Source organism: Nymphaea colorata, chromosome 1 (assembly GCF_008831285.2).
Source record: "Nymphaea colorata isolate Beijing-Zhang1983 chromosome 1, ASM883128v2, whole genome shotgun sequence".
NCBI classification, from domain to species: domain Eukaryota; kingdom Viridiplantae; phylum Streptophyta; class Magnoliopsida; order Nymphaeales; family Nymphaeaceae; genus Nymphaea; species Nymphaea colorata.
Genome location: NC_045138.2, coordinates 33,394,978 through 33,408,265, shown reverse-complemented (window position 1 = coordinate 33,408,265; position 13,288 = coordinate 33,394,978). Strand labels below are relative to the sequence as shown.

The 13,288-nt window shown below is 40.1% G+C and overlaps 1 protein-coding gene across 2 annotated transcripts; it reads left to right on the top strand.

Moving 5' to 3' along the window:
• The first annotated feature begins 6,944 nt into the window (after positions 1-6,944).
• Positions 6,945-13,285, top strand: LOC116255758 (G-type lectin S-receptor-like serine/threonine-protein kinase At4g27290). Of its 2 annotated transcripts, XM_031631731.2 has the most exons (7): positions 7,002-8,569; positions 9,619-9,735; positions 9,980-10,143; positions 10,227-10,437; positions 10,966-11,203; positions 11,856-12,006; positions 12,692-13,285. In XM_031631731.2, exons 1-7 carry the CDS (start codon positions 7,222-7,224, stop codon positions 13,004-13,006), a joined length of 2,544 nt encoding a protein of 847 aa, XP_031487591.1. In that variant the 5' UTR covers positions 7,002-7,221; the 3' UTR covers positions 13,007-13,285. The 2 variants fall into 2 exon arrangements, with proteins under 2 accessions (XP_031487599.1, XP_031487591.1); XM_031631739.2 differs by lacking the exon at positions 11,856-12,006 and having other exon boundaries at positions 6,945-8,569; positions 12,692-12,914.
• Positions 13,286-13,288: the final 3 nt, after the last annotated feature.

The following is a 13,288-nucleotide window of genomic DNA, read 5'->3' as shown; positions in this document are numbered from 1 at the left end:
GCACAGCCGCAACCGCCAATTTAAAGAATCATGGCAAAATTTAAAGGATCCACAAACTGCACAAAGCCAAGGCCACCAGGCACTGCACAGATAAAAATCTAATTAGAGAGAGAGAGAAAGAGAGAGAGTCAACTTGCAACAGTTTATGATGGTTTAGACAATGATTTATGATCTTTTGAGTGACGAATTTTAAATTTTATCGATCCAACAACTATTGAGCTTCTAAAGCATACACTTTTCCAATGTGTATTGTGTTCAGTCAGGAGTAAAGTGAAGAATCATTGGGACAGCAGTTTTAATTTTTGCTCTGATGTGAAAAACATATCATGATATGCAGAAGAAAAATGTTTTGAAAGTTGATAAATTACAATTATTTGAAAAAGTGCAGATGCGAGTTGCTACCGTACGTGACGACTTGTTCTTAGCCGTGTACTCCTCCAACCTCAAGCTGAATCGACAGCGGAGATCATGTTAAAAAAAATAAATAAATAACATATGAAAAAGTAAAAAGAATTTGAGGGCTAATTAAATATTATATATATCGAGTTCACAAATTAAACGAAGAATATTTAGCACAATTTAACGTTTTTTTTTTTCTTAAAAGGAAGTAAGCATATGATACATGTCGACGTCTCTGCATTAATAGGAGAATGGAATCAATGAACAACGTATGCGATTGAAATGGGCAGATCAAGGCTATGTCAAACCCATTTTTAGGTCACCACTTAAAGCCACACAAACGGGATAAAAGAACGTAATAAGTGGAAGCGGGCGGGTTAATTTTCTGAAAATTTATTACGCTACAGTGTATACATACATGCATCCTCCTAATGATTCTGCAGTGCATAATAAACCAAAATTAGGACACTACTCTAACTGATGAGATGATTATGCTTTTGATGGTCAGAGTTGATTTGGAGGAATTGGTGCATGCATGATCTTCTCCCGCTGAAAAATCTTGTTTTCTTACAAACAGGAAAACTAAACTAGTACATTCCTAGAAGTCATGACTTGATAAAAGTTAATCGACCTTTTCAGAATATCACAATTTAGGCACAGAGTGTCGATTGCGTTAACCACTAAGTCTTGTGATGGCAATGTAACTGAATCGGCAAAAAATCGGCTAGAAAATATTATAGTAAAAAAAAAAAAAAGCAAATGAAACAATATGTGAAAAAATTAAAACATAAGAAAATTATTTTATAAAATTTTGTAAAATTAAACATACCGCACGTGAAGCTTTTGCATTTATGAGCTGATCAAATTAATTAATAATTTACAACGCCCAATTCAATAACTGCATTTCGTTATTTTGGGCTTCTGGCCTCTTACTTTGACTGGAATGTGTGGAAACTCTACTATAGATTTTTTTCAGAAATGTAATTTACTGGAGTGCAATGACAATGCTCGTGGGCTTCTATGGTCCCGCAACGCCTTGAGAACATCCTTGTGGAAAGTCAACTTGTATGTTTATATATATATATATATAATCAGCCCCAATATCCGAGATAATGAAAGGGGCCGAGCTTCTATATCTTTCTACATACAAGTCGAGTTGCATGGGAGTTCAATGAGAATGAGTTGACATGAAAGGAGCATGCCAAGCCGTCTCAAAGCAAGAGCCATTGAATTATTGTTTCTACGCCCACTATGGCCACTGTTATTATTATTATTATTATTATTATTATTATTATTATTATTATTATTATTATGGCTGCGGTCACCATTCACAGCTACCACCTTTATCTCTTGATAGTTGAAGCTGCCTCGGCCTCACCTACGTTGGGCCACAAAGGCTACAACATGGGAGTCACTGTTAGTGTTTGATGGTTACGCAAAAATGCTAAGACCATTCTTTTAAGTGACCAGCATGTCAAAAAACTTGGTAATTGCTTGAAGGTGGTAACTTTGGTCATAAATGCTTCATATTCACTAGATAATTTATTAAAAGTATAAAGAATCAGATCTAAATCAGAAGTCACATGATTGACAATAACTAATGAGTCCTGCAGAAACTTAACTTGATTCAAGTAATCCGTCGTGAGCATGTCACCTTTTTTCACATTTCGTAAATCATGTGTCAACTGAAATTAAACTGTGAGACATATTGTTTGTTCAAGAGCACACAGGCTGAAAAGAACCTTGGTGTAAGAAATTAGCTAAGGTAAAATAAGTTCGAACAGTTGTTATAATCCAACTCAAGGCTAACCGGTCTCCATGTTCCCATGTATCATACTTTGGATTGAACACCATCAAGATATTCACAGGGAGAGCATCAATAAAACCACTAACGTACCTTTGTATGTAAGGCTTGACTTTTCATCACATCGGTGATCAGAAAGCACGATAACAAAAAATGCTTTTTATTCAATCTGACAGAAACTAAGCTGAAAAATGCATTTCAATGAGTTCTTGGATTAGTAGCAGAGCCACGGCTGAGCCAGACGTACAATGATGAATCAAAGATAAATGCATTTCAATGAGTTCTTGGATTAGGGGCAGAGCCACGGGTGAGCCAGACGTGGTTGAATTTGCACCATGAACACAATGATGAATCAAAGATAGCTCTGACGGCTGAGCCAGACGTGGTTGAATTTGCACCATGGCATGATGAACACAATGATGAATCAAAGATAGCTCTGATACCACAAACAATTAACCCGGTTCTGCTAAACTAAAGAGAATACTCTTTCTCTCTCCAAGGAAAGAGTTCTTTATTGATGCATTTTTTGAGTTACAGCAAGGTCCAGTAATGATGGTTATTGATTTAGATAAACATGGCAACTCTTAAAGAATTCTTTCTTTTTTGTTTATTTTTAGGAAGAGATTTTTCACCGTGACCTTCAGCCGTTTCATGTAAAGCCTTTGTTTTAACATGTGTCGCTGACAAGGACTAAGATAGATGTGAATGGGCAGATCAAGCTAGCAACGTGGAACAAACCGACTGAGAGCTGGAAAGTTTTCTGGTCGCAACAGTGTGATATCTATGCTGTTTGTGGAACATTCGGGGTCTTTAATAACGAGCCTAAGCAGAACATGCAGATGTGTGAGCGCTTGGACGGTTTGGAACCTGCATCAGCCCAAGAGTGGTAATCAAACGCTTGCTCCGGTGGGTGCACGAGGAAGAACAAATTGCAATGTGAAGGCGATTATTTTACTAAGCAGTAAGCTGTCAATTAAACGTGCTTCTAACCATTGTTTTCAATGACCGACTGCTCTGCACAGCTTATTCTTACCGAGATGGTACCTGTTCCACGCATGGAAAGGAGATGTGCCCAATAATCTCGTGAAAGGAACCACTGATAGTACTGCAGACAGCATATTTTTCTTGGTTGCAAGTTCCGGAAAATCAGGTAACGTCACCTGCTTCTTGCGCATGATGGTACAAATTCAAATTTGATTTTATTTTTATTTTTCTTGCATGTTGCATGGAGAATATATCCTACCGCATCTAACGATCTAAAAAATGCAGCTTCCTTACTCTGACGATCGACTATAGGCTTTTCACTCTGATCTTAAATTGAAAAAGTCCTCAATTTTAAACTGGTCAATGTATCTGGTAGATCAAGTCAGTGAAAGAGAAAAAGTGAAAGAACTAATAAAATAGAAATGCATAACAAAATTTGAGGATTAAAAATCTCTTAAACACAAGAACAAAGAGAAAGAGAGAGACACCCCGGAGGTGAATTTGAACGGTTGAGTGCGCGGGTGGGCATCAGATAGAAAAAGATTAAATAAACAGAGATGGAAGTTCGTTTACAATCAACCTCCACGGCAGCCCCACAGCGGCCAGCCGGCCTTAAATTTGAGGCTTACACGATGAGAGTGAGTTAATTGATAATTAATTGACATGAAAGGAACGTGCAAGAGAGATTCAATGGGCGAAGGTGGGTAGTAATGGCAAAACCGTTGGTTGAATGAATGATTTAGCCCCGCCTTATCAGTCAAACCAACTCTCAATCTTTCGTGTTATATATATATATATATTAGAAAGCGAAAGGTGATAAAGAGTTGTGCAAAGCGGAATTAAAGAGGTGCCAAAAATTCTTGAGTAGTATTGGCCCTACATAAGACGTACATATTGACTGCCATATAGATATAGTTCCCAAGAGAGAGGGAGAGGTGGTACAGGAACCAAATCCAATTAAAGACGACATATTTTTGAAGACTCTACTTGGTAGCTATCAGTCGATTTATGTGGGTTGTATGATGCAAACCATGCGTTTCCTAAACTTAATAAGTTAAATATTATTAAAGCCAGAAAATCTCAGAATGTTGCAAGAAATGTGGCCTTTGTCGGGCTTTGAGACTTATTCAACTTTGTTGAACAGATATTACGTGAGCGGATCAGGTAATGGAATTTAGAATTTTTTTTCTTTATTATATGTTAAAGGTGCAGGTGTGGTGGACATGATACAAACCAAGAAAATTGCCAAATTAGTTTCCTTGGATAACTATATTTATAAGATTTTTACAGGGTTACTTAAACGATAAAACAGGCTAAATTAGATATCCAAAATGTTGCCAGTCATGCACCAAACTCGCTGTTGAATGTTTGCATGCAAAAGTAATTAGAAACAGGGATTGCTGCATATATGAAATAGATGTTCTGTGACACCATATTTCAGGGGTGAGCGAGAGATCAATATCTACTTACATGAAAATTAGTTAATCTGTCAAGTAACTTCCCAAACTGCAGATGCGATATCCTTTAAATACTGACATAGGAGAAGATTAATTAATAGAACTTAACTTTAACTGCATGGAAATGCTGCTCAAAGGCCAAGGTAAATCTCAGATGAACTCTCCAAGTGGCAAAATTCAAAGGATATACAACCCTTTGTCCGGGCAAGAGATCACTAGGTTGGATCGGTATCTCATTTTGGAAGGAGAATAATGCCTCCGGCGACTTGCTCCATCTACACCAACCGGCTTTTTTATGGCGAACGCATAAGAAATGGACGTTTCTTGTTCTGGTAGGGTAGTCGAAGAGAAAACTCACTCCTGTCAATTGGGATAACAAAGCTGATGTACATGAACAGCACTCTTGAAACTTTAGATTTCTTCACAAAATCTGTAAAGAGTTTTATCACTCTAGCTAGTAAAAAGATAGCATCAGAATTGATTTCTTTATTGACTTGTCTTTGCCTAGGGTTGATCAGCACATGGGGATGTCCACTCCATTAAATAGGCTAGTTGGATGGCACGGTGAAGAAATTCTGCTTACTTTTCTTCATAAAAGAATATTTTGGTTACTTTTTCACTAGCTAAAGTAAATCGTCAGTCAATTATTATGCATCTCACTTATTTCACGGTCGATATCGGACTCTGACGCCTTCAAATACGCTGTTTCACATGTTTTTTGGAGAATAACCATATAGGAATATTTTTATAATTTACTTAACAAGAGAAATAAGTTATATGAGACAACCTTGTTGCCTATCTTTCCCAATCCGTATCTAGCAACTTCAGATACAGTTCCAAAAAGATTAGAAATCAAAACAATAGTTTAACCAGCTTATTTTTAAGACATTCAAAATCTTTCACAATATTAAATACAAAACTAAACCTTTTTTTGTTAAATATAGCGTTATAATAAGTATGTCTTTTAAAACCAATGGATCACTGGATTTGACAGGGAGCAGCTAAAGTTGAAACTATGCGGCCGGTCGTGCCGATCGAAGAATTGTCCAGCCTTTAATTGCACCCCCGTTGCTGGTGCAATCCGGCTAGTTGCAACTTGACCTTACTTCACCAACTTCTTTTAAGGCAATTAAAAAATGTGAGAGGGACCTAAATTTTGGCATGTCCATGCGTGGATAAGTCTCCCACCCACCTCAAGTGGTGTTTCCCTGATCCAAAAAAGAAAAAATCGAAGTTGTATTCATAATAAAGGAGAAAGGAAATCAGGGGAAGTGAAATATTATAAATCGATCAAATCACAGAAGAACTTTCGCTTGCCCAAGACAAATTAAGCATTTAATCATACAGGCAATAGATAGCAGCATCTCAATTAATGTGGACATTGTCGTTTCCAAGTCTTGATTCACACGTTGGGAACAGTAGATAGGCGACGTGGAATTAGGTGAGCACGCCCTTCCCTGCCGATAAAGTAGGCTCCAGCCTAACTCGAGCAGAGAGGGACAACAAAATGTTTGGACGAAATCAACGCGAAAACTCACGAAGCTTTGTTCTAAAATGCTGGAGATGCCTAAACAGAGATAAACCAACCAAAAATTGACTGATGTAATGCTGGAAATTTCAAAATTTTCCCTGGATTTTCAGAAAAGTCCGACGGTGGTAACAGCGTTCTTTTTTGCCCCAACATCTAGTTGATTGTTTTTGTTTTTGTTTTTTGTCGGTTATTGATTTAAAATCATTCCAAACCTAATCATCCGATCGATTTGTTAGTTTTTTTTTTTTTTTTTTGGGTTAAAACCTAAAACTTGTTTTCAAAATTTGTAAACCGATCTTAAGACTCTTGGAGTACAAAATGAATCAAAACGAACAGAAAATTTTGAGACTTATGCTTTGAAATTACTGCATGTGACGGATCAAGTATCACGACAATGAAGCTCACCATGAATCGAAGGGAACAGTTGAAGAATATTATACAAATCAAGGAACTATAGTCTGTAATGCTGATTATAAATCTTTGGATGCTCCGCCAAATGCAGCAATCACCGATGGGGCCAAGGCTGTCGGGGGAGATGCTGGGAGCCGTGGACGGAAAGTCCTGCAGATGTGAGACCATCGGCAGAGGAGAGTTGAATAGTGAAGTCTCGGCCGTAAAAGAAACCCTAGGAAATAGCAATCACTTGAAAGACAGGACCAGTAGTGGCAAGACCCCTTCCCGTCATACCTCAAATATGAGGTTTTGGCCATATATTGAGCATTTCAAATCCTCATTTTTTTTACGTATCCGAAATTTGGTGTTGCTTACTCCGTGGACCCTGTAAAAAGGGGTTTCAGCTACTTTTTTTTTTTTTTATGTTTTTTTAGCCAGATATCATAGCAACAAGGTTGTTGAGGGGTATTTAAGCATCATTGATGGCTTGCAGATGGCTAAAAAATCTCTAACTTCTTTCATCAAAGAGATTGTTCAATCCACTTCTATAAAATCACCGCGGCAAGATATTCACTCATTGGGTTCTAGTTTCATGTGATCCTCTCATTCACTACTTCTCCTGCCTCCCTTCCTCAAAGCTTTTGTCTGCTGCTATGGAGAGCATGGAGAGTGTCAAGCTTGTGCTGCAGCCGCATCGTCCCAGAATTTTCTTTCGGCCTTACTTGTTGTTGATGATCTTCTGCCTCATATTCCTGCAGTTACATCCATGTCTTTCAGGAGACACCATCTCTGCAGGCCACTCTATAGCAGGAAATCAAACAATCACCTCTAAAGGTGGGATCTTTCAATTGGGTTACTTCTTTCGTGGCAGTCCAGCCAGATACTATATAGGCATATGGTACACGGAGGTCAAGGATGAGGATGACAACGTGGTGTGGGTGGCCAACAGAGACACGCCTCTCCAAAACAACATAGCGGAATTGAAGATCTCAGAAGATGGTAGCAGCTTGGTCATTCAGACTAAATCTGGCTCCCTGATCTGGTCGACAAACTCGACACCAACTCCATCATCTCACCCTGCAGCAAGAGTTGCTGTTCTTCAGAACAATGGCAATCTTGCTCTGATGGATGGAAATTCTTCCAGCGCCGCTGCTGTATGGGAGAGTTTCGACCATCCCACCGACACTTTTTTGCCTGGTGGAAGACTGGGAAGAAACAATGTCACCAAGCAAGACATAGCGATCACCTCATGGAAGAACAAAGATGACCCTTCTTCTGGTTTTTACTCGCAGAAAATTAATCCAGACGGACAGCTCGAGCTCCCGTTGTACTGGAATAACACCTACGCGTACTGGACCACAGGGGTTTGGAATGGCCAGTTCTTTACTGGGATACCTGAAATGAGAAGCATCAACTACCTCTACAACTCCAGCTTTGTCAAGACCAACGATGGTAGCTATTACACCTACATGCTCCATGACAGCACGATGCTGACAAAGACTAAGATACATGCCAATGGGCAGATCAAGCAAGAAACGTGGCAGAGAGCGACACAAACCTGGAGCGCTTTCTGGACTCAGCCCATACATCAGTGTGACATCTATGCTCTGTGCGGACCATTCGGAGTTTGCAACAATCAGGTTGACCAGAACATCTGCGAGTGCTTGGATGGGTTCAACCCTGCATCTGCTCAAGAATGGGAATCGAATGTTTGGTCGGGAGGATGCACAAGGAAGAACGGATTGCAGTGTGAAGGTGATGGGTTCATTTCGTTATCAGTTAAAAGTTCAAGTAATCACTCGGATAGTGCGACGATCAGCGGAGGTGCCGAGGGTTGCCGACTGGCTTGCTTGGGAAACTGCTCCTGCACAGCTTATTCTTATCAAGATGGTACGTGTTCCACATGGAAAGGCGGTCTGCTGAACCTCGTGAAAGAAACTACTGGTGGTACTGCAGTGCACAGTGCACTTGTTCGGGTCCCGATTAGTCCCGGAAGCTCAGGTAACAAATACATGGCCTGCTTGAACAAACAAACTGCATGCACATAAAGGTGTTTCAATGTTAATTTTACTTTCACGTTGCATATACAGAAGATCGCCTAGCCCATCCCACCTTCAACGATGTCCCTCCATGGGGATGGCGTCTAAAGAACCATGTCTCAATGTCATTTAGGCATTGATCTGTGAAGCATCGAACAAGAGCTTCCATTGCAACTTGAATTCAAATCTTAAAGCCCTAAAAAATGGGTATATGCATAGCAGCCTATAAAACCATGTTCTATTTACAATAGTGTGCACTGAACCAGTTTCGAACACTCAACTGCCTCGAGGAAGATATTGCATTAATGGCTGAAAAATTGGCCTACCTTGTTCTTGGAAGACACGTCCCTTGAATTGAATTGAGATGGGATGCTGAGATGTAAGTCTAATGACGAAAATGCCCTCATTTTAAATTTGAAATTTCATCGATATAAAAATAATAACCCCATCTATGACCCAATTAGAAAGGTCAAATAACGCCTTCCTTCGAAACGGGATAAGAAATCCCTGCTTTTATGGAAAGGGATAAAAGTTGGCCCCTTATATGACTGCTTGGCCGCCTCCGAGGGGCCCGAACCTTTCTCGGGCCTCTGGAATCATTCGACTTGTTGGCTGAATAGATCTTAGATGATTGGAAATAGGTAAGCATCTACAATCTAGAAATCCGAGGGATGGGGCCAAAAGTTCCCATGGTGGAGATGTAACCAAAACATGATAGGAACCAAGAAAAATCGTTAAACTAGCTAGCCTTCTTGAATATCATGACAAGATCTAAGGTAAAAATCCTAGTTGAACAACCAAAAACACAGATGCAGGCATGAATTTTAGGTTTTTGTTCAGGTAGATTAATTACCACAGAAGCGCTGATGCATGGAATGAAAAATTTAATTAGAATATTTACTTTGGAGGAAACTAAGAGGTTTCCGAACTGTAATTGCCCAATTACACTGAAAGAACCTTGAAATAATTTAGAACAGAGATAATGGAGATTGCCATTTTATTTGAACACAGGTGGAGGAAAGAAACACTCACGATCAGTTATAATCGTGGTTACGGTTACTTCGCTCGTAATTCTTCTTGCTGCTGCCGGATCTTGTTATTTCTGGAAGTCGAAGGGCAAAAATGCAGGTTAGTGCTCTTCCTCTTCCCCAGCCATTTCTACAGGAGTATTTCACCAACTTCCAAGTCACGATATTACTGATGCATCGAAGAAGTCACTTTTCTTTTTCTGTCATGTTTTTGCTTTTATTTACAAAAAAGAAATAGCACGATAGGTTGAGCAGACTATGAAAACTAGAATTTCGACCCTTCTTACATGTACCATAATCTTCCTAGTAAGCTCATCAAATTATGTGGTGTGAAATGGGCGCAGGCGCACGAAAGCAGGGGCATGCTTCCCGTCTGCATCAAGAAGCAAGGAAAGAAAACGGAGGCCCCGACCTGCCATTTTATAGGTTAAGATATATCATGGCAGCAACCGACAACTTTTCAGAATCGAATAAGCTTGGACAGGGAGGGTTTGGCCCAGTTTACAGAGTATACGCTCTCTCTCCCCTTCATTCTTTGTAGTTAGACTGGAATGAAAGTTAAGTAATATGCTTGCATGTTATATGTTTAAGGGCGAGCTCCAAGGAGGACAAGAAGTAGCTATCAAGAGGCTGTCCAGGGGTTCAAAGCAGGGTCTTGATGAGTTCACGAATGAAGTGAAATTAATAGCAAAGCTTCAGCATGTAAATCTGGTTCAGCTGCTAGGGTGCTGCGCTGAAGGAGAAGAGCGGATTCTGATCTATGAATACATGCCCAACAAAAGCCTGGATCATTTCCTTTTCGGTTTGTCATTCTCAGTTCTCTTGCTCTTCTGACTTTCTTGCCAACCATTGCGCATTTAATCTTTTCGTAGAGTGGAGCTGACTTCCGCTAATTCCTGAAGTCAAAACCGAGTTATGCAATAGTAAGTAGTCACTAAAGACCCATAACGGAGACCCTTTACAAGAATTTTGAGCATAATGAGCACATACTTGGGTCTAGTTTCATGAGAAAGCACTAGTGGATATGGAGTTTTGATTAAGGAAAATTGGGAACGCCTTGTTCCAATTCATATTTTTGAGTGCATCTTTCCGTCTGATCAGCACACGCGATCTCCATTACCAATATTGTAGGAAGCAACCCCTGGATTATATTTTTCTGTTTTATGAACCAAAAGCTCAAATATTCCATCTTTAAACTTGAGTACTTACTGACAAGAAAATGTTTCACTTAACAAGGTATTGATGAATTGTACATAAGATTTCCTTTTCTTTCCGCATTGGTGAAAGTAAGGGGTCCCATTTAGTCCGTGTATCTGAAAATCCTGTGCAGATCCAATTCTGCGCAAGCAACTGGATTGGGACAAACGCTTGGAAATAGTGACAGGCATTGCTCGTGGGCTTCAGTACCTCCACCAAGAATCAAGATTGAAAGTGATACACAGAGACCTCAAGGCTAGCAACATTTTGCTGGATTCCGCGCTGAATCCCAGGATTTCAGACTTCGGACTTGCCAGGATTTTTGGTGATGAACAGAGTCATATCAGTACCAATAAAGTTGCAGGGACCTGGTAAGCTCTGTGTGTGTGTGTGTGTGTGTGTGTGGCCTGCGTATGTGTACACTAATTAATTCAACTGATCGATGCGCCTCATTTAAGCTATATGTTACATGTACTTCAAGGGCGTGGTTAGATGCAGGGAACGGTTTTACAAATTAATTGAACTAATGGATGCACCTCACCAACAAATTAAGTTATCTGCTACAAGTACTCGAGGGCGAAAGGCAGGAATTTCTCCATGAGTAAAATTCAACTCAAAAGTGTTTTCACTTGAACCACCACAGGTGGTAAACAAATTGTAGGGAGGGCGATAAGACTGGATGAATTTCCAGTCCTGCCATCTGCAGATTGAGTTTTTCCATAGTATTATCCCGGAAGGAATATTTGTCATTAACAAAAAACGAACATGAAACTCTTCACCAGACCTTGTCTCTTCGTCCTGGCTACCCTGAAAATGAGGGGAAGAGTTCACCCAGCAGAAAGAGGAACCTACTTTCACCTTCAAAGCAGAGGTAAGTTACCCATGTGAAACTAACTTTGAAGAAGTTTGACTTGAAGGAAAACGCCTCCTAATAGTTTATTCATCGAATGCAAGCCAATCTGCTAATGCTTAAAAATTACAAAATCTTTAATCTGTTCACACAAGTCTGTGGTGAAAATGCAGTGGATACATGCCACCAGAATATGCAATGGAGGGACGTTACTCTACCAAATCTGATGTCTTCAGTTTCGGGGTCATAGTCCTGGAGATCGTGAGTGGGCTGAAGATGACAAGCTTCCGCAATGAGGAATACTCCCTTAACCTTCTTGGTCATGTGAGCTTCCAACCATTGAAACTTGACGAGTAGAATCCTTATGTCTAGTTGTGCAGTTCTTTAACTTTTGCGCAATTGCATGCAAGTTTGCAGCTAAAAGGTTCAGTTGTGTGGGGTGTGTGAACTTTATGATGATTAGAGTAAAACAACTATGGTGGTCATGGACCCAATCCATGGTTTGCCTCACAATTGCGAGAGCTTGTGAGGTCCAGTAGCGCAGATCACATTTTCAGCTTGTTCAGCTCGTGGGCAACTCACACTCTTCTTCTTTGAATCTATAGATACATGTGCATGAGCATGAGATGTTCATCTAGACTCACTAAGGTGACTCTTCATCGTATGCACCAAGATATTTATTATACTCCAGAGTCCAGTGTAGAGAATCAGTTCCCATATATATTAGTAACAGGGGAAGCATAATACTTGAAGTGGTGAAGACCCGAGATGGGCTTCCATTCTGCCACTTTTTACCTTCCGCTTTATGTCTTGTTATCTTAGCATCAGGTTGTTCGCTAGCTTGTTTACCAGCAGTAGCATCTATCTAGGACTGGTTTGCTTGTGTAGATGTAGAGCTTCGCTTATTCGACCATGTCAGATGGTGGGTAACTGAAGCCTTGATGATAAATGTGATCATGCATTCCTCCTGGTAACCGTTTGTGTCTCTTGGATGAGTGGCAAAATGCAGGCATGGAAGCTATGGAACGAGGATAAGGTTCCGGAATTTCTTGACCGTTCTCTGGGAACGCCACAAAAGTTGGATCAGGTGTTGAAGTGCATCAATGTGGGGCTGCTCTGTGTCCAAGAAGATGCAGCAGAGCGTCCAACTATGTCCTCCGCCGTTCTCATGCTCAGCAATGATTCTGCGAACCTGGCCTCACCTAAGAAACCAGCTTATTCTCACAAGGCCAGGTCTCCTGATGGAGGCTCCACTCCTGTAGAAAATGTGCTTGGAAATTCTTCAACAAATGATATCACTATCTCAGTATTGCAACCACGGTGAATGTGTTGGACCTTCGGCCATGTTTAGTGTACTCCAACGCTTCTTGGTGCTACTAAGGTCATGAGAAAGACTGAATTTTATGTCTTCACTTTTCTTATGCCACTGTATTTTATGTCTTCACTTTTCTTATGTCAAAGTGGGGTTGCTCTTTCCGGGTGCATCTTATGTGATGGGGAGATCCACCAGGAATGTGAACTTCAACTTCACAGGGTGAACGTTCGTTTCATTCTCTGTGTTAGTGTTGAAATTTGAAAATATAATATGAATATGCATTGTTTACCT